This window comes from Periplaneta americana, chromosome 11 (assembly GCF_040183065.1).
Source record: "Periplaneta americana isolate PAMFEO1 chromosome 11, P.americana_PAMFEO1_priV1, whole genome shotgun sequence".
Lineage (NCBI taxonomy): Eukaryota > Metazoa > Arthropoda > Insecta > Blattodea > Blattidae > Periplaneta > Periplaneta americana.
The window spans coordinates 80,917,552-80,938,373 of NC_091127.1; the positions used below are offsets into that span (position 1 = coordinate 80,917,552).

At 35.0% G+C, this 20,822-nt stretch overlaps 2 protein-coding genes and 1 non-coding gene across 4 annotated transcripts in view; 1 reads left to right on the forward strand and 2 right to left on the reverse strand.

Moving 5' to 3' along the window:
* Positions 1 to 16,867, forward strand: part of LOC138709142 (uncharacterized) — a 71,747-nt gene extending 54,880 nt beyond the window's left edge. The window contains exons 9-11 of the mRNA XM_069839678.1: positions 4,483 to 4,597; positions 7,252 to 7,437; positions 16,493 to 16,867. Of these exons, the coding sequence (XP_069695779.1) occupies positions 4,483 to 4,597; positions 7,252 to 7,437; positions 16,493 to 16,629 (438 nt within the window). The 3' untranslated portion in view covers positions 16,630 to 16,867. The remainder of the gene's footprint in view (positions 1 to 4,482; positions 4,598 to 7,251; positions 7,438 to 16,492) is intronic.
* Positions 9,109 to 20,822, reverse strand: part of Elp1 (elongator complex protein 1) — an 89,287-nt gene continuing 77,573 nt past the window's right edge. The window contains exon 15 of one of the 2 annotated variants that reach the window (XM_069839676.1): positions 9,109 to 9,550. The gene's annotated coding sequence lies outside the window, so the exon portion shown is untranslated. Of the gene's footprint in view, positions 9,551 to 16,997; positions 18,852 to 20,822 lie in introns of those variants that run through there. The other variant, XM_069839677.1, reaches the window with a different exon arrangement.
* TRNAN-GUU (transfer RNA asparagine (anticodon GUU)) lies at positions 12,723 to 12,794 on the reverse strand. The gene has a single exon. It is a non-coding gene; the product is annotated as a tRNA-Asn (tRNA).

Genomic DNA, 20,822 nt, shown 5'->3' on the forward strand with positions numbered 1-20,822 from the left:
AGGTCTCCAAAGGCCTCAAATTTTATCTAGAATTAGGGTCATCGGGTTCGAAGGCAGTGAGGGCACTGAAGAATTTACAAGGCATTTAAACTGTATTGCCGCCGCATTATATTCACACATTTCTGCTAAGACTCTTTATGAAGACTCTTCTGATCACTAATTCCTTACTGATTTTCTTCAGTGTCTCACAACTACAACCAACACATTTGCGTCTGCTACAACAATGTTTAGTAGTAACCTTGCAGAGTACCTTAGAAATGAGCGAATGGCTCCGGAGCAAAGGATACAAATATATCCTAACAAGGAAACTCGCCCAAGACCCCTTGGAACATCACTTGGGAATTTTGTCTTCACTCAGTTCAGATGACCATCCTTCGACGATAGATTTCCTCCATATGTATTTACTACGAAGCAAATCCTTCTTAACATTGCTGGAAACTCTGAAACGAAAAGTGACGATGAACTACTCACATCGTTTGTGAACCAAATGCGAACATTAGCGCGAAATGTGGAATTACTCAACAAGACAGTTAGGAAGTCTGTAGAAACCTGTGTAAAAGAAAAAAATGTTATTCATGACAAAATACATGGTCAATACTGGGAAAGTGCTGTGCCCGAGTTGGTGAATACCACTCCTGCTGCGTTGATTGACATGTTTAGTGTATTATGTGGCCGATTATGTAGTATATCATTCCTCTAAGTTTATTGCGTGTACCCTGCGTGCCCTTCAACAGGAATGTCGCAGCTCTCACCCAAATCAAAGACTACCGATCAGGTAGGAACGTTAGTTTTTTAAACCATCCCTCCCAAGCTGTATATGACGTACTTATTCAAACAGAATTGAAAATTAAAGAAAAGATTAGCTCAGCAAGTGAAATGTGGGATGAGATCTATCTTGACGCTCTTTTGATCCAGTCTTCGGGAGCAGGTTGTTGCAGAGAACACATCATCGATATTATTCCGAAATTAGTCTACTACTATTTGAAGTGCCGATTCTTCTTCAGGACAAAGTAAATCCGAAGATTTTTACAGGCTCGTAAATCCGTCAAGTCATCTCACAAACTCTCAAAGGTAGCAGGCAACTAATCATGGTGAGTAATTTAATTAATTTATAGGCACATAAAATATCATTCAACTCTTTATTTACTAGCATTTCGTAGGTTTTTCTGTCCCTGAATTCGCAACTTGTTACGAAATGATTATTTAAATACTGAACGTATAATTGCTTTCACAACGTTTCAGATCCCATTGTATTTTCTGTTACGAACTTTCATAATAGTAATACCTGATAGAAGACTATTAATTATAAATAAGAGACTATAAAGGTATTTCTTAAGTTACGAATAGCCGGATTAAACGAAAGAAATTTGCTTTTAAAAAGGACTACATTCAGCGTACAAGTACTGTGAATTCCTTCTGAGTCCGCGCTTAGCAGTAACAGCGCCGTGTAGCGGCGGATCTGTGTAAACTCACAGAGTGCGTACACTATTTCTTCTATTCGTCCTGCTGTATAGATGAATCTTTTAAACTAAGGTCCACCCCTTCTTGTGTTAAAAGTATATGCAATATCTGCTAGATGACAACAGTGATTGGATCCTCTACTAGTGCGCATTTAACAGTGCTAATATCACATGTCAGCTGTAACTGGTTTGCTGCCATTGTATTTTGATGTGTTTGGCTAATTGTGGAAAGTGCAGTTTTTACGTATTTCTGCAGCCATTTGTAACTAAAATTTCAGGTATTATACATTTTTCGAAAGCTGTTTTATTTCTTTTGAAGATAATATAATTAGATATAAGATATAATTGGTGGCGAGGGAGTAGTGAGCAAGAGACTGAAGAAAAACTGCAGGTCTCTAATAAGGCCCGGGTGAGCCTTGGACCTTGTTTGGTGCATGAAGTGTCAGAATGTTCAAGATATGGTGAACTATTTTCATCTGCTTGGCTCAGAGCAATGCCTCCAGGTAATTTTATTGCAAGGTTTCGAGGAACAGAAAGTTTTCCCTTCAAGTTATTCCTGAATCTGCGACCTATTGAAGGAAACTCAGGTTCAAATGTAGATGTACCAGACCTGTCATCCGAAGAAAAGGCAGAAGTTGATAATCCTAATGATGTCATGATTTAAGATCAGTAGTCATTAACAGTGAAGAATCTTCAGACATCCCTGTAATAAACAACAATAAAGACAGCCTGTGTCTTATTTAGTACCTGTGCTTTCAAGAAGGCCCTCATGACAGCTAATTTTGAAATAATTACCACGGCAAGAATCTACATTTAGAACATTTTTTTTCGAAGAGAGTACTAACTGAACTGTGAACACAGAAAATAAAGATTTCCCATATTTTACCATTAAAAACATAAATGGTCCCAAACTTCAGATGGTCCTTGTTTGATACACCTACCTTACAAGTGTTTACAATAAATGTGGTTATGCGGTAGATACAATGACAAAATTGCAATTGCATAAACATCTGTATATTCATAAAAAAACATAATTATTAATTTCCATGCTCACAAATTTTTGCACATAGAAGCCCTATTTCTTTGAATAAATACAGAAATTACTAGTATTCATGTATTACCTCATTATAACTTTGAGACTCTCGAAACAGTAGAAGTGCAGTTGTTGGGGACATACGTCACATCCACATTAGGTACAAGCTAATCGCAGTATCAGAAGGCGATCTGTAGAGTGACAGTACTTCTAAGTTTATGTTCTTTCATCCATTCTATAATAATTGTTCTTTCTGGGTGTTGATTCCCAGTTCTTCACACGATCAATTACTTTGTGTTCATCACTCACTAAATACTCTTTTCATTCCTGAGACATCACATGTGCACTGAACTCAAGATACAATACTAGGTAAATTGTATGGTTAAGACTATATACCTGTGGACAAGAAGTATTTAACTGGCTTTAAACAGTTAGAAACTGCACATTCTTTACAAAACTACTCAGAATAAAAACAGTCATTCGAAATTTACTGATAGGGAGCTAGAAATAGACTCAAGGTAGGGTAAGTGATAAACTGTAAAGCACAATTCGATGGTGTTGGTAAAAGGAGGTAAGTCATTAAAAATAAGTTTTGAGATAAATGAAAATTAAACTTCGGACTCTTATTGCAAATAATTTTCTACACAAATAAACCACATGAACACATAAAGCTCCTGAATACCATCGAATTGTTCTATGCAGATTGCTTAGAAAACCTCTGCAATTAAGAATTTCACTAACAATGGTGTTTTTCTCGAAAAACATACTATTCCCCACAGTATACCAGACCATGTTATATTGGGTTTCTGTTGTGTATAATTATCAATAATGAAAGAATATGTACACGATTTAGTATAGAATTTTAGGATGGGGAAATGCTTGCAATTCTAATCTCACTCCATTAATGTGTCTTATTCAGAAAAGAATAATTAAAATATGCCTTAATAAACCAATTGATTACTCATCCGAGCTTTTGTTCACTGATTTTAATGTTTTGAAAATTAAACAAATTTATTATATTGCCTTATTAAACTTCATACATAAAAATCACAATAAATTCATATTGTATCATCATAAATATGGAACTAAGAGATCCGATTTTATACGACTACAGGAACTGAAGTGTTTCACAAGCACAGCTCTTAGCCAAGGTCCAAGGTTATATAATAAAATAATTGAAAAATACCCAAATTTGGAAAATTTTAGTATCAGAAATTTAAAAAAATAGCGTTAGGAATTAATTTTTAAAGAATATATATTGATTTAATATGTATTTGTATGAGTTAAATTGAAATTGTATTTTTAAAGTTAATTTATTCCTATAATTTTTTTTTCCTTGACCCACTTTGTGTCAAATAATTATCTTTGTTTGTGTTAAGTATGTGTTTAGATAACTCCCTGAGCACGAGTTTTTACTCCTTCAGGGAAGAATTAACCCCTTCAGGCCTGATGTACATTATAATGTACATTGTTTCTTTTTTTCTTTTTTGGAATGTCTTCGATACTTTTAAGTATTTTGAAAAATTCAATGTGATAGAAATGGAGAATATTATTTTTGAAACATTCCTATACTGAATTAAAAATAAAATTTAAAATTTTGGGGCCCCAGGGATCAAAATTGTCCCCAAATTTTGATTTTTTGTGAAGACTTGATTTGAGAATTTTGAATCCCCAGAATGACTATGTAACCAACTTTTTTTTTTGTTTAATATAAATTCAGGTCTGAAGGGGTTAAGACTGTATTTTTGTACATGTTATTTTACTAACAATAAACAACAATAAGATATGGAATTAAAATTTAGAGTGAATCTTGATGGGAATCCATTTATATGTAGGTGACAATTTCACAAGACTGTTCACAAGTAGCATATATACAGGGGCTCTTGTTTACTGCACATGCGCAATATAACTTATACAATACGGGGGCTCCAAATTTATTTCCATATCTGTACATTTTTGTGAAAATCTAACATTTCATGGTATCCACAGCCAAATAATCATGTCGATATACAGCCTGAAGCAACAAATAATGAAGTCAGTAATGACGACAGAATAAGTGAGGACGCACCACATCTTTCATCCTCTATAGAAGAAGATATGATGGGTACGTATTACATATTGCAGTACATGTGTGGGGTTTGGTTTGATATTTCGAAATGATGGAGAAGACTTCAACACAGTGTAGCAGAACCTGATTATAACATGGGTATTGGGGGAAGGAATTTAGACCAATATTATAGTGAAATAGAAAATTACCTATCTCTTATGATATTTAAATGCCCATGAAATAAAATAAATATGATTTAAAACACATGCATTTACTAGATACGGTACATATAATTTAATCTGTATACAATGCAGTACAGTACTTAAATATTATCTAGCGTTTTTTTTTCTGAAGTATAGATATAGTCAGCTTCCTCTGTCAGGACTGTTGAATGCAGTTCTTTAGTAGATAGTGCTTGAGAGAGAAATGGTGTTACACCTAGAGATGTTCACTGTCTATTGCTCTAACCATCATAACTTCATTAATATTTTTTAAAGTTTCATCGTTTTGGTACAGCTACATTATAGGGATTGCTACTATTATTGTCTTCTTCAAACTCACTTTTTTTTCACGGAAACTATGATTTATTTTTCATTGAGATGTTGGGCAACTGAAATCTCATCTGCATCAAATCGTTTATTATTCTCCTCCAAATTAATCTTCAAATGCACAACAGCGGATTTTCTTTCTTATTCTGCAATTGGAACTAATTCAGTTTTTGAGATTATGCTTTCTTTACTTGTATAGGGTGCGGCAATGGAATACAATGGTTTTTATAGCCCTGTTGTGAGACACTCAGGACGAATTAAAAGAAAACACATATACTGGAAGTAATCTAGTACAATGCAATTTATTAATGTCTGATTACTTTTTAAAAACTACATTTCGTAAGTAGCCTCCATGGCAACGAATACATTCCTGCAATCTGCTAAGAAAGTTCTGCATATCTGGCCCTAACAAAACAGGTTCGTTCCTTATGTTTTGTTTCAGCTGGATGATGGTGCAAGGCTTGTTGCGATACAGCCTACTTTTGAGATAACCCCATAGAAAGTAATCAGCGCACACTGCTCATAGTTCAATGAACTGTCTGCGAAACATGTTTCAATGACGAATAATTTCACGATTTGGAGACATTGTCTGGCCGCCATAATCTCCTGACCTGACTGCAGCTGATTACTTTCTACGAAGTTATCTCGAAAATAGGGTGTATCGCAACAAGTCTCGCACCATCATCCAGCTGAAACAAAACATAAGGAACGAAATTAGTGCCATCGAGCCTGTTTTGTTGGGGAGAGTTATGCAGAATTTTCATAGCAGATTGCAGGAATGTATTCGTTGCTGTGGAGCGTATTTACGAAATACAGTTTTTAAAGAGTAATCAGGCATTAATAAATTGCATTGTACTAGATTACTTCCAGTATATGTGTTTTCTTTTAATTTGTCCTGAGTGTCCCACAACAGGGCTATAAAAATCGTCATATCCCACCGCCGCACCCTATACATTCTACCCAATAGTTTCTTTCTTCTTTATGCACTAAAAACTCTAAAATATATATGCATTTATGCTGGTAAAATATAAAAAGTATGATTAAAAATCTAAAAATGTGCATTTTTAATGATATGGCTGTCAAATCTACTCACATTAAATGAGCTCCAGGCAAATTTGTTGTGGAAAATATTTGTCCCAGAAATATAATAACTCAAAATCAGTATTTCTTTGTAAAATACTGCACATATTTTTATAAAGAAAATTAAGCTCCGAGCCTCTGAAATTGTAAACCAGGCCCTGAGCATGGAAAGCCGAGCTAATAGTGGGCCTTGAATTCAATGGTAATGAACTACATAATAAATGGTCTACTTAAAGTCAGTTTTACCAACATTGATTTAAGATCAAGAACAAAGTAAGTGTTACATACTCTGAATAACTTTTTTTCTTTTTTCGAAAAATCTGAGACGCCAAATTTATTGAAAATAATGCTATTTGGTAGCCATTCCCGTCAGGAACGCCCATGTGGGAATAATGTTCAGGGTCATTAATTTGTTGTGGACAAACCACAGAAACAAGGTCGACAGAATTAATAAACGCAGAAGTCTGAACTCACATTATCAGAATTCTTTTATACAGCTTTGGAAAACGACTTTTGCATTGTGTGTTGAACTCCAAGATATATCAATGTCAATGCAAGAACCTATGATTTCACTTTTAGACAGAATTTAAAATATAGTGTCCTGGGGGGTTTTTAATTGGCTGAAGGGAGTACTGCATAAATTCTTACAAAATAACTGTGTGTGAACACACTAGTTCTATGCAGGAAGTAAGGTGTAGATTGTCAAGTTATCATTGTTGATATCTCCCGTCATTACAATCTTAATTTTGCAAAGTATGTAAATTGATGATAATAATAAAACATAATAGCTACATTATCTCCTGGCCTAGTTGCCTCCAAGTGGTGCCTTCTTGTTATCACTTGTGAGGTTCAGACTTGTCTTCGGACAGTTGACTAAACAACAGTCAGAAACAGGTGGACAAATGTTGGCAGATAGAAAAATACAAAATAATACATGTGGCTAAATACACGCAGATTTTAATATTACTACAGTATTTCAGAGAGAATGTTGAATATCTAACCGAAATCTCCAATAATATTACCAATTGATTTCTGAATTACTTCCAGAAGTTGCTGTCGATTTTTAATTGCATATTTTTACAGAAATTGAAGAAATGACTGTACAGGAGAAGAATAAGAACAATTACTTAAATTGTTCAAGCCCTGAAGGACGAAGCAGCACTTCTGTATCTTCTAGACAAGATTTTATTGCCTCTCCTCCATTTGCCATTTCGCCTGAAGCAAGCAGTGACTTTTTTGGGGCATCAAACAGCCATGGAAACGATTCAGGTACTACATTGGATTTATAGAAGTTACTTATTAAAAGATCTCTGTAGCAAGAGAATGGGACAGCAATACATAATAGGTAATCAGATTAATTTAGTTTACAAGCATAAACAATTATTGATAAGTTCAGTAGAAGGTATGAGTATGAATAAATTTTAATTCTGTACTAAACCTTTTCTCAGGCCTTTCAAAGCTTTAAGATAATTATGCAATACACTGAAGACCGTAATACATGAATAGTGAACTCCTTTTTCATAACAGCTGAGCAACAGCAGTGTGTCCTATGCGTTTAATAGTTCAGAGAACCCTTAGGAAAAACAATTTAATTGTTTAAATAAATTTATTTATAATTTACACTATCATTCTTTGTTTCTTGCTCATCTTTAATAGTTTATTTGCGGTTCTGATGTATTTTTGTCATATGAAAACCTATGCAGAGATCGAATACCTACATGCTCGTGAGCTTCCGAGGTTCAATTTATTACCTTGTTACCTTTTCACTCAATAATGGCTGAACTGATCTCTATGAAAATCGATATATAAAATAAGATAATTCCAACTTAGATTTTAGGCTATATTGCATTCAAAATACTTTCTTTGAAAGGGGGGTTGTAAGGGGGCCTGAAGTAAATAAATCAAAATATCTAGCTTATTATTGATTTTATATAAAAATGTTACATAAAAGTTGCTTTAAAAAATGTTTCCAATATGTTTGATTCTATGTAAAATTTTGATAGGACTGATATTTAAAGAGATATGCGAGTTTTAAAATAACAATATGTTTTACATTACCGCCTTAATCAGACTAATACAATGAAGTGAAAACAAATAACTCAGCCTTTATTTAAGACAGCCTTTCACGACAATAAAAATAAATCTATTTAACACTATTTTATACAGATATCATTGTATTCTTTTTATTTCTATAGGACAACACAACCACTGCTACAGAGATACTGAAATGCACTGCTGAGTGTGGAGATGGTTTGCCGTGTGTTGCTTGGCCTTCGTGCCAATCGTGTGATGCCCAGTTGACCTAAATTATATAAACAAATGCTCTGTAGGTAACACAGTGCGGTTGTGCCTTGCTCTATCGAGAATTATGCAGACAGCACTCAGAGAAGCGGTAGTGAATGTGGTGCTTTGAATTCGATTTGTGTTTCGTTTGTTTAATGGAAAATATAAGTTGAACATAATTTCGCTTAGTATTCTCTGAAAAAGGTTCTATACGTTAACATTAGGCAAACAGGCCTGTACTATACTTGAAAATGCCAAAACAAAAGTCTGTTATACTAAAACACTTCTGCCTGAAGGCAAAATATAATTCGGAGAATTAATAAGAGTTAAGAAGAACAGGGAGAGGGGGGGAGAGGGGGAGGGAGGGAGAGAGAGAGAGAGAGTGTGTGTGTGTGTGTGTGCTGAACGTTCTAAGAGAATTAATGAACGATAGTGTATTACTAGAACTAGGGAGCACAGTCGAGAGTTAATATGCTAGCATTCCATTACGATCTAAATTCGATTGTGCTCAGTTTAATGGCATTCAAATAGGTAAAATGGATATAATATGTAATAAATGCAATGCAAAAAAATGGGGTAATGAGCCAAATGGATTATGTTGTGCTGCTGGAAATGTTTTACTTCCTGAAATTCAAGAGCCCCCACAACCAATTAAAACCTTACTTATAGTAAAATATCCTTTATCAACACACGTTTTATATAAGACAGTACAACACCTTATTCCTAATGGTATCGTTTGGTGACAAAGCCTTCTTCCAACTGAGAGTAACAACCCTCAGTTCTTACAGATATATTATGTTTCAGATGCTGTTAGGTCTAATAATAGTAGCAAGCTCAAATGTAGAATTAATTCAACAAGGGACGGCTTTAGAGGCAGTGTCATCATGCCATGGCACTACCAGAACACAAGAGAACACGCAAAAAACAAGAGAGAAATAAGTTATGCTTGTACTTTGAAACTCTACCGCCAATATTATAGTTGCCGCCAACCTCATCGTAACCAGTGTTTGCAGCAAGGATCTGTGCCAGGCACTACATCCCATAAGAAATATAATGGGATGCACGTGCAATGTTCATCTTCTCCCATCCATTTCAGCATCTGAAACGTGCCAGGCATAGTTTACCACTCTCGTTTTTAAATGCTTGGGTAGCTGTATACAACCCCATTTACTATCTCAATTCCTTACTCCTCACACTCTTGTCTGTTCTCTCGCTTTGTCAGAATAAGTTTCGTAGAGGGAAGGATGCAAAAATAAGGTAATAAAATCCCTTCCGGTTTCTTAAAATACTTTGTTTAAGAATGCTTTTATTTTAGTATATTTCTAACTGTAGTGCGAAATTGTAAACTGTGAAATGTTATCGTGTTAGGTAATTTTGTGAAGAAATTAATTCAATTATCACTTTATTAAAATCTCCGCTTTAAATATTAACATAATGAAAATTAACTTCGTGTTAAATATTTTACATGGCATTTAAATATTCACCAAAAACAGCAAAGTGCTAAAGTTAACAGATCTGACAAATTCAACTTGGATGTTTATTTTAAAAAACAACAACTGGTTGTGTGGATGAGATATGGAGAATGCATTCTTCTGTATCCTGTGTGTTCTGTTCCGAGGTAAATATAACTAGTCAAAAGTAGGTGTCACAGATTTACTACACTTAGGCGTGAAGGATAAAATAAAACACATAAAAAATCAAAGATTCATATGAATAACATCTTCAGTTTGTCTATACTCGTTAAAGCGAATATTAAAATTCAGTTAAACTTAAATTACAAACTTGCGATTGCAAAACACAATGAGTATGTTGAGAAAACAAGATTGTCCTAAATTTATTGCATAAAATTTTATGCGGTAATAAATTTAGCATTAAGAAGGCACAACTCAGAATACAGGGGTGTGTTTAATGAATTAGTTCACTTCAGTTCTGAGTTAAAGACTTAAAAAGTTAAAAGAACACTTAATCAAGTCAACAGCTTTTAAGAGTACTTCATTATCAAAACGAGTTGCTTGAGTGGATGTTAAAAGTGTACCATGTAGAAGTAGAATGATTCATTGTAGACTATGTTTCTATCATTGTTGCCCATACAACTGATGTTTCAACTCATCCTACTATTACATTACATTATTGATGAAAAGCCTGTCTATTAACCGACAAGCCCGCATTTTTTCTCTAATTCGAACTTTGTGTTTTTCATAATAATAATAATAATAATAATAATAATAATAATAATAATAATAATAATAATAATAATAATAATAATGTCAATATTGTTACTGTTTATTCCTTATCTCTGGCACTAGGCATTAAATGTTTATGAGCTGTCACTGAATTGAACAACTCCAGAAAGTACTGCATGGTAATAACAGTTACATTCATAGTTCTAAATAGAACATCGAAAATAATTCAGGAGCAAACAACTTATAATAAATTAACTATTCACTAATAATAACAAAAGCTGTATTTGAAAGTACAGAGGGCGCCGAAAAAATGTTATGCTAGCGTTGCTGCGCAATAGGTCAATCAACAAAATGGAGCCAAGATTAACATTTGAACAGCAGAAAGCAATTTTGAAGTGGTATTGGAGAACCGAGAATGTTGTTGAAGTTCAATGGCAATGGAGACGTGAGTACAGAACAGAACCACCAATGTGATTAACAATTGCACACATTCGTGACAAATTTGAGACTCATGGTACCGTATGCAATGTTCACAAGGGCAGATCTGGGAGACTTCGCACATCAACAAGCCCTGCATTCTCGGCTATGGTTTTGGAACATTTTGAGCAATCACCGCAGAAATCTACAAAGCAATGTGCACGTGAGACTGGGATTAGCAGAACCAGCATACATTGTATTATTAAAACAGCAAAGTTGAAAGTTTCCATCCCAAGACTTTTGCATGCATTAAATGAAGATGACTCTGATCGGAGAATGCAGTATTGCGAGTGGTTTCGGAATATGGTGCAAAAGGATGGAGCCTTCATAGGGAAAGTTGTTTGATCCGATGAGGCACAATTTAAGTTGAAAGGAACTGTTAACCGGCATAACTGTGTTTACTGGTGTGCAAACAATCCACATGTTTTTGTGGAAAAGGCTGTTAATTTACCTGGAATGTGGGTTGTCATCTAGGGGTCTAATTGGACCATTCTTTTTTGATGGCAGTAACTGGCCAAGTGTACCTGAACATGTTACGCACATCCATCTTACCTGCCATTTGTACACTCTATGGAAATGAGGAATTTTACTTCCAATAGGATGGTGAACCAACACATTACCATTGAGATGTATGTGCGTACCTTGATAACAATCTTCCAGGGCACTGGATAGGACGAAGAGGTCCGATTGAGTTTCCACTGTGTTCTCCTGACCTAACTCCATTGGACTTTTATCTATAGGGGACTCTTTAAGAATGCTGTATACTGTAGAATACCAGCTACACTGGCAGCACTTCGGGAAGAAACTGAAACGGCATGTGCTGCAGTCGCTGAGTACACTTTCGCAAATGTTGTTCGAACAGTAGTTTAACGTACTCAGAAGTGTGTCAACGCCCATGGAGCAACTGTTGTAACTGTAAAAGTCTAAGATGATTAGTGCTCATCATTTTCTGTTTGTATGCATTCAGCTTGTTATGTTAACATACTTTTTCGACACTCATGATGGGCATTTTGAGCAACTGTTGTAACTGTAAAAGTTCTAAGATGATTAGTGCTCATTATTTTCTTCTGTATGAATTCAGCTTTGTCATGTTGTTGTTATCAAATGCCGGGCTTTGGTAACGAAGCCATTAGCGTTCTTGCTCTCCAATATTTCTCTGTGGTGGATCCATCAAGTAGAACTTCACAGGTTTGTAGATGATCTTCAGTCATTTCTTCTTCTTTGTTGCATAGAGGGCAATTTGGATTCATGTAAATTCCGCAAATCAAGATTTTCAGGTATAACTCCCTGTAAAGTTGATTTGAATAATTTCGAGGGAAAAATTGTTCCGGAGCCGGGTATCGAACCCGGGACCTTTGGTTTAACGTACCAATGCTCTACCACTGAGCTACTTGGGAACTCTAACCGACACCGATCCAATTTTTCCCTCTATATCCACAGACCTCAAAGTGGGCTGACAACCGTCAAGCAACCAACTTCGAGTGCACACTAACTCCGTGTGACTTAAATTGTGGTTTTCTGTTAACGAACAGTAACGTGTATTATGCAAATCAAGATTTTCAGGTATAACTCCCTGTAAAGTTGATTTGAATAATTTCGAGGGAAAAATTGTTCCAGAGCCGGGTATCGAACCCGGGACCTTTGGTTTAACGTACCAACGCTCTACCACTGAGCTACTCGGGAACTCTAACCGACACCGATCCAATTTTTCCCTCTATATCCACAGACCTCAAAGTGGGCTGACAGCCGTCAAGCAACCAACTTCGAGTGCACACTAACTCCGTGTGACTTAAATTGTGGTTTTCTGTTAACGAACAGTAACGTGTATTATGCAAATCAAGATTTTCAGGTATAACTCCCTGTAAAGTTGATTTGAATAATTTCGAGGGAAAAATTGTTCCGGAGCCGGGTATCGAACCCGGGACCTTTGGTTTAACGTACCAAACCAAAGGTCCCGGGTTCGATACCCGGCTCCGGAACAATTTTTCCCTCGAAATTATTCAAATCAACTTTACAGGGAGTTATACCTGAAAATCTTGATTTGCATAATACACGTTACTGTTCGTTAACAGAAAACCACAATTTAAGTCACACGGAGTTAGTGTGCACTCGAAGTTGGTTGCTTGACGGTTGTCAGCCCACTTTGAGGTCTGTGGATATAGAGGGAAAAATTGGATCGGTGTCGGTTAGAGTTCCCGAGTAGCTCAGTGGTAGAGCGTTGGTACGTTAAACCAAAGGTCCCGGGTTCGATACCCGGCTCCGGAACAATTTTTCCCTCGAAATTATTCAAATCAACTTTACAGGGAGTTATACCTGAAAATCTTGATTTGCATAATACATGTTACTGTTCGTTAACAGAAAACCACAATTTAAGTCACACGGAGTTAGTGTGCACTCGAAGTTGGTTGCTTGACAGTTGTCAGCCCACTTTGAGGTCTGTGGATATAGAGGGAAAAATTGGATCGGTGTCGGTTAGAGTTCCCGAGTAGCTCAGTGGTAGAGCGTTGGTACGTTAAACCAAAGGTCCCGGGTTCGATACCCGGCCCCGGAACAATTTTTCCCTCGAAATTATTCATGTAAATTCCTATTTTATTCAAGTGTTTGGCCAAATAATCGTGTTCCGTAAGCAGTCTGAATTTTGCTACTGCAGATTTACGTAGGATTTCTGGAATAATTTGTTTTTTTTTTTATAAAAATACTCCATTTTTTATCTTTGGCTTTGGTACATAGTGCTTGGTTTTGCTTGATTTTATATTTGTTTTTAATTAGTCTTTTCATGCATGTAAAAGGTAGGCTTGTATTTGTATTCTGAATTAAATTGGATTCTTTTTTGGCAAGAAAATCAGCAGTTTCATTTCCAGCAATTCCATTGCAATTGAATTTCTTTCTGTAGTTTTTGAAGTTCTTGGATCATTTTGTGACATTCTTTAATTTGGACCGATATCATTTTATATGAATTTATCGCATATAATGCTGCTTTAGAATCAGAGAGTATGACAGCATTTTGAAATTTATCTATTCTGTATAGTAGGTGTTGGAGTGAGATATGAATAGCCATTATTTCCACATCAAAATTTGTTGTATGATATCCTGCTGGTTGATAAAATGACAAATGCACACGTAATTCCTGATCTTGAGTTGTTATCGATAGTAGACCCTCTGTGTAGATATGTAACCATTCTTCTGGTGGGTATCTATTGTTCACAGCTTCTAATGCTAGTGCTTTTAGTACAGGTTTGGAAGTTTCAGATTTTGTAACTGGTTCTTCTAAATCTAGTTGAATGTTAATTGGTTCGAAGGTTAGAGGGTTTTCTCTGCTTAAAATGTTTTCTTTAGATTTAGGGAGATTCAATTCTGTTTTTATTTCCGTGACTTTGGACAGGAAACTTGTTTGTGTTTTCAACTTGGTTGGTTGTAACAGTCTTTTTTCCCATTTTGTTGTTGTTAACTGTAGCATTTTTTCATGATGTGTTAGTGCCTGCTCCTCTAGAATGAGATATATTGGAGGGTTCTTGGTTAGGGCTTGCATTGTCGTGATTGGGGTTGATTTTGCTGCACCAGTTATTAGTCGCAGGGCCTGATTTTGGCATAATTCTAGTCGATTCAGGTTGAAATTATTTGCTGTAATTAATACCTCCGCATTGTAGAGAAGTATTGGCTTGATGAATGTTTTGTACGTGATGTTCAAAGTCTGCCGATTACTACCCCACTTTGCTCCAGCTAATCTCTTTAAAATTGGAAGTCTTTTTGTTGATTTGTTTACTACTGCTTCAATATGATTTCTCCAAGATAATTTTGAATCAAAAATTGTCCCTAAATATTTCGTTTCATATGTTTGTCTCAGGTTTGTTTTCTTGAACTGTAGATTTAGTTTTGGGATTTTTTTCTTCAAACTAAATATATGAAACGTTGTTTTATCAGTATTTATGGCCATCAAATTGTTGTCAATCCACTTTTCTAATAGGATCAGAGCCTTTTCCATTGAAGTTTTGGATTTGACTATTTGTGGGGAAGATGTCCACATGACCATGTCGTCTGCAAAAAGAGATGTCTTTATTTCTGCGCTTGAAACAGCCGGGGGGGAGATCGTTGATGTAGATGTTAAACAAGGTTGTACTCAGTACTGCACCTTGTGGGAGGCCTATTTTTATTTGCTGGAATTTGGAAGTATTGTATTTTGTAGCACAGAAACGCTGGGAAAAGATGTGAGTGATCCAGTTTAACATGTTGTTCTGAACGCCTAGTTTTGTGAGTTTTTCAAGTAGTTTATACGTCCATACTGAAAATCAATGAAAACTGATAGAATATCTTGATTTTTGTTGAAAGATTCTTTGACATCTTGGGAGAGCTGAATTGTATTTTCTTTTGTAGATGGGTGTTGTCTGAATCCTGTTTGTGCTGCTGGTAGTATGTTATTACTTTCTAAAAACCAATTTAACCTCACTGAAATCATATGTTCTGCTGTTTTTGCAATGACACTTGTTAAAGAAATTGGTCTGTAATTATTTATATAATTACCTGTCTTGCCTGCTTTGTTACGTTAATATAGTTTTTTCTTTGCTTGAAGTGTGTATACTTTTTTTTGGCACCCTCTGTATAATGGATATAAATCAGTGATATTTATTTGTAACAAGTGCAGCAAAGCGCACGAGTATAGGTAGTGTCATCTCATCATAAAATGAAAGTATGCAAAATATGAAATTTTATTAAGGCTGTTCATACCACCAATAAAAGATAAGGATCTTAATGCACAACAGGCGGAGCTCAATTTTGGAGTAATACTGTCTATGTGTGTTTTCCAGTCAAAGTGACTGTCCAATTCCAAACCAAGAAACTTTGAGCTTATAAATTCTTTGAAATCAGTTCCATTTAATCTAATATTGTAGAAAAACTGTGCACTATTATACGCACTAAATTTGATTACACTTAAAAAAATATGATAAAACTTTAGAACTCCAAATCTTAAAAGTGTTAAAATATGGTTGGTGTGGTGATGTGTTCTGCATAATTTGATTTATTCCTTGATTGTTGTATTGTTTTAATATGCTCGTATCTCTTTGGAAATGATCTGCCTGTTCGATTATGCTTGTATTTTTAGGTGTTTCGGTAATGTATTTTATGTTTTCTAGGCCATATTACCAGTATATTTTACCAGTGGACCATAATGTGATTACAATGATTTACTAAATACTATAAAATGCATAAGCCTAGCCTAAGAAAAACTGTTGTCATAAAATGTGTGTTTGCGTGGAATGTTAATGAAAACATTTTGTTTAAGTGTTGACTTCAGCTGTCACAATGAGCTAATACATATAGAGCATTATTACTTGTGGAATGAATTAAGGCTTATTCATTGGACATCTCTAACTCGTATGTTGCAGGTTTTAACTTCAACTTTGGTGGTCCATTAAGTACTGCAAATGTTGGTGATAACAATGATGCTAAGAAGAAAACTACTGAAGCAGTTAAATTCGTCTTTGATCAAAAAAGTTCTTCTGGATTTTTCAAAATGTTTTGAAAATCTTACATAGGTTAATATTCATGTAATATGTTTAAAGTTTGATCAAAGAAGTTCTTCCGGAATTTTTTAAAATGTTTTGAAAATCTTACATAAGTTAATGTTGATTTAGTATGTTCAAAATATTCGAGCATTCCTATTTAAAAAAAAGATACATACTCATTATGTTATTTTCTCTTGGAATTAAATCAAATCACTCTTACATTGTTTCTCTATGAAATGTGGGATTAAAAAGAAAGCAAGAATGGGAAGAAAAAGTTGAGAAAAGACAAATACCATTAAAATGTCAGATTATGAATTCTACTACCATAATGTAAAGGAAGAACACCAAGACCCAGCAGTTACAGCACATACTAAACAGCAACAGATTGTGATAAATGCACAGAAGATTAATAATTTTATTTTCGAACTTCATAATGTATTACATAGTCATGTAGCTGCTCAGTTGTAACTAGACTGACAAACCATATAAGAATAAATAAGTAACCGGACAGATAATAAAACTTCTGTAAATGTAGTGGACGTAAACACTACAGTTAAATATAGTATATTTTTGTGACTCCAAAAGAATACACATCAGTAATTATTATAAATGTATTGAAAAAGTGTCTTAAATTGTTCATTTCAGTTTGACAGTATGAATAATTTTACTGATTACAAACTTTTGTTTCAAGATTTGAGACATTATAAAAACACTTTTACACAGAAATATTAATACCGTATTTCATCGCATAATTGTCGCATTTTTAATACCGTTTTTTTTTTTTTGAGTGAAAATATACGGTGCGACCATTATATGAAGAATAAATTTAAATTTGAATAATTGATCACGTCAATTTTCAGTGATCAGCTTCCATAAAACGGAGGTGTGTGTGTGTGACCAAACAGGGCTAAGTTGTGTGATTCGTAGTGGAAGGGGAAGGAGGGAAGCTGGTATTAGTGTGAAACGCTGGAACCTTAATGTGAATACTAAAAAATTAAAAACACTTTTTTATTAACTAAAATATTAATGATATTATTGAATCACATGTACTGGTACTTCTGATACCTGAAGCCGATAATATCTGACTACTGAATCTGTCCACAGAGGTCATTGACTTGGTGATATCACCTCATAACTCCACTCCATTCACTTTCATCAGCGACCATTACTGTTTCTCTCTCGTACTTTGTGTTGTAGTGGTGACACGTTATTTTTAAATAATTCTAAATCATGATAAACAGAAATATCCAAGTGAAAATTATGTGGTGAAATTTTAAAGTCCTGATCAGTTTGTCTATAAATAAGGGTGTGACCATTATGCGATGAAATATGGTATTTCACCCTGCAAGCTACAGTAATTTTTAATATTATCTGTAAATTCTGCATTAATGAAAAGGCAATGGGTATTTTAAAAGTATATGAAAGCATATGAAGTGCCCATATATATGCTACTTTGTTGTCTAAGCTTACTGAAGAAGATCCAATGTAATTTAGTTTTAAAATGTAACACAAAACTGTATCTCATGGTGTTTTATTCCTCTGACAAATGAACAGCAGATCTCTGAACCAGTTATCAATATTGCTAATTGATACATCATTCAAACATTTTTAAAACTTATAGATTCTCAATGTAATCATTTATGAAAATGTTATCTAAAAATAAAAGACATGATGCACAAGAAAAAGATGGGAAGTATTTATTTGCATCCTTATTCATGATTGATAAATAATCTGTGCCATATAATCCTATTACATACATTAAGAGAGGCAAAATACACTACTAATATACACAAAGTCACATGAATAATATTAATATCACAATTCTTTGCTTTAATTTATTCAATATGTCCTAAAAAAGGTTTCAAATTCAAGCATAGTAGAGGACATAGGTATTACATTTTTTTCTGTCTCTATGGAGGAGGGATTTAAACGCACTGAAGTCCAAGACTTACTGTGCTAACCACTCCTTTTGTATGGACGATTGTATAAAGTCTGCAAGACCACATTCCTGTAAGTATCGTGATTCACTGTTTGATGCCATCAATCGATTCAGATACACAATACTCAGTTCCATTGGAGTCTGAGATTAATATCCTTCTGTTCCCCTGAGAGTTCTGCAGTCTCTTCAAAATGATGCTACCTGTATGCAAGTTGATGGTACTACATTCTGCATTGACTCAAAACTACTGAATGATGATACAGTAATTCCCCCATATCCACAGAGGATACATTCCAAAACCTACAGTGGACACATGAAACAGCGAATAATAGGAAACCCTATAAATATCCCATTGGAGGTTGCTGCTGCAGTACGTGTCAGGACAGTGAAAAGTAACTAGTGGGAGTCATGCCACTAAGGACAGTTCATATTACTATGAATAAAAAGTGCGACTAATTTCTAGATTTTCTATAAAACTCTTCATATCAAGACACTAGGTGCTAAAAAAAATTGCTGAGGTTAATGGCAGATAAGGGACTGTGGATAAAGTTGAAGTTCCAACCAGGATTCGAACCCGAGCTCACTAGTTTCATAGTCAGACACGCTGATCACTACTCCATAGCGGTGGACATATATTACATTACTGGGATGACAGGACAATGAATGACTTTGCTACAGAAAAAAGTTTTGAAAGTGTATATTACCTTTGCTTATTGAGGATCACAGTCATTAAAACTTCAACTTATGTGAAATAAAACACAAAACCTGGATACTATGGAGGAACAATACCACGTCACATGTGTTTGTAAACTCATAATTATTTGTTTGAACTCCATTCACGACAGATGAATTTATGAATTTAAGAATTCATTCATTCATAGTGTTCTGTCCAAAGACAGGTCTTTCACTGCAAACCCAGCTTTCACCAATCTTTCCTATTTTCTGCCTTTCTCTTAGTCTCTGAATATGATCCATATATCTTAATGTCGTCTAGCATCTGATATCTTCTTCTGCCCCAAACCCTTCTTGCATTCACCATTCCTTCCAGTACATCCTTCAGTCGGCAGTTTCTTCTTAACCAGTAACCCAACCAATTCCTTTTTCTCTTCCTGATCAGTTTCAGCATCATTCTTTCTTCACCCACTCTTTCCAACATAGCTTCATTTCTTACTCTGTCCATTTCACACGTTTCATTCTTCTCCATATCCACATTTCAAATGCTACTAGTCGTTTCTCTTTATTTAGTCGTAATGTATGTTTCTGCCCACATACAATGTCACACTCCACACAAAGCACTTCACTAGTCTCTTTTTTAGTTCTTTTTCCAGAGGCCCGCACAAGATGCTCCTTTTTCTAGTAAAAGCTTCCTTTGCCATTGCTATCCTCCTTTTGATTTCTTGGCAGCAGCTTATGTTACTGCTTATAGTACACCCTAAGTATACTAGTACTGGTATGTCATTTAGAATTCGAAAGTTTACTGTTCTTATTTCTTCTTCCTATGACCATGGTCTTTGTCTTGTTTGCATTTATCTTCAGCTCATACTAACTGCCCACAGCTGTCATTTAGCTTCAATAAATTTAAGAATGTGTAACGCAGGCAACATAAACACAACAGGCTGAACAATTTTATGATCTTATTGTAACAGATAATAGAAATGTAGGGGAAGTTCAAGTTTGTAAAATACTGAAAGGAAATTGAGAAATTTTCATAATATATTTTATGTAAGTAAAATTAAATACTTAATTTCACGCGAATTAGTAGAATAGATATATATATATATATATATATATATATATTTTTTTTTTTCATCGGTACAGGTTAATATTATGAGTACAGAATACTAGACTGTGGAGGAAAATGTGAATCATGATTGGATAGGGTTCATCTTCTATGACGAAGTCACAATAATTACTTCTACAAAAACGGGATTGAAAATAGTCTATAAGCCTGTTGTAACCCGATATGATGTACAATACATGACAATGACGAACAGAAGTGGTCACGATCAACCTCTTGTTGGGGGTGGATGACTAGTTATGGCCTTGGTATGCTATGGCAAATCAACACATCACCATATTAGACTCCGTCATGAATCCATTAGTGAAGGTTGCATTTCCCGATGTTCACTGCATCGAATTCATGCAGGACAACCATCCTGACTACATGTCCAATGGCGTTCAGACCTGGTTAGCAGGTATATAGGATAAGGATGTGGTGTACTGCCCCCCCCCCCCATGTTTACCAGATCTGAACCCCACCGAGAATGTTAG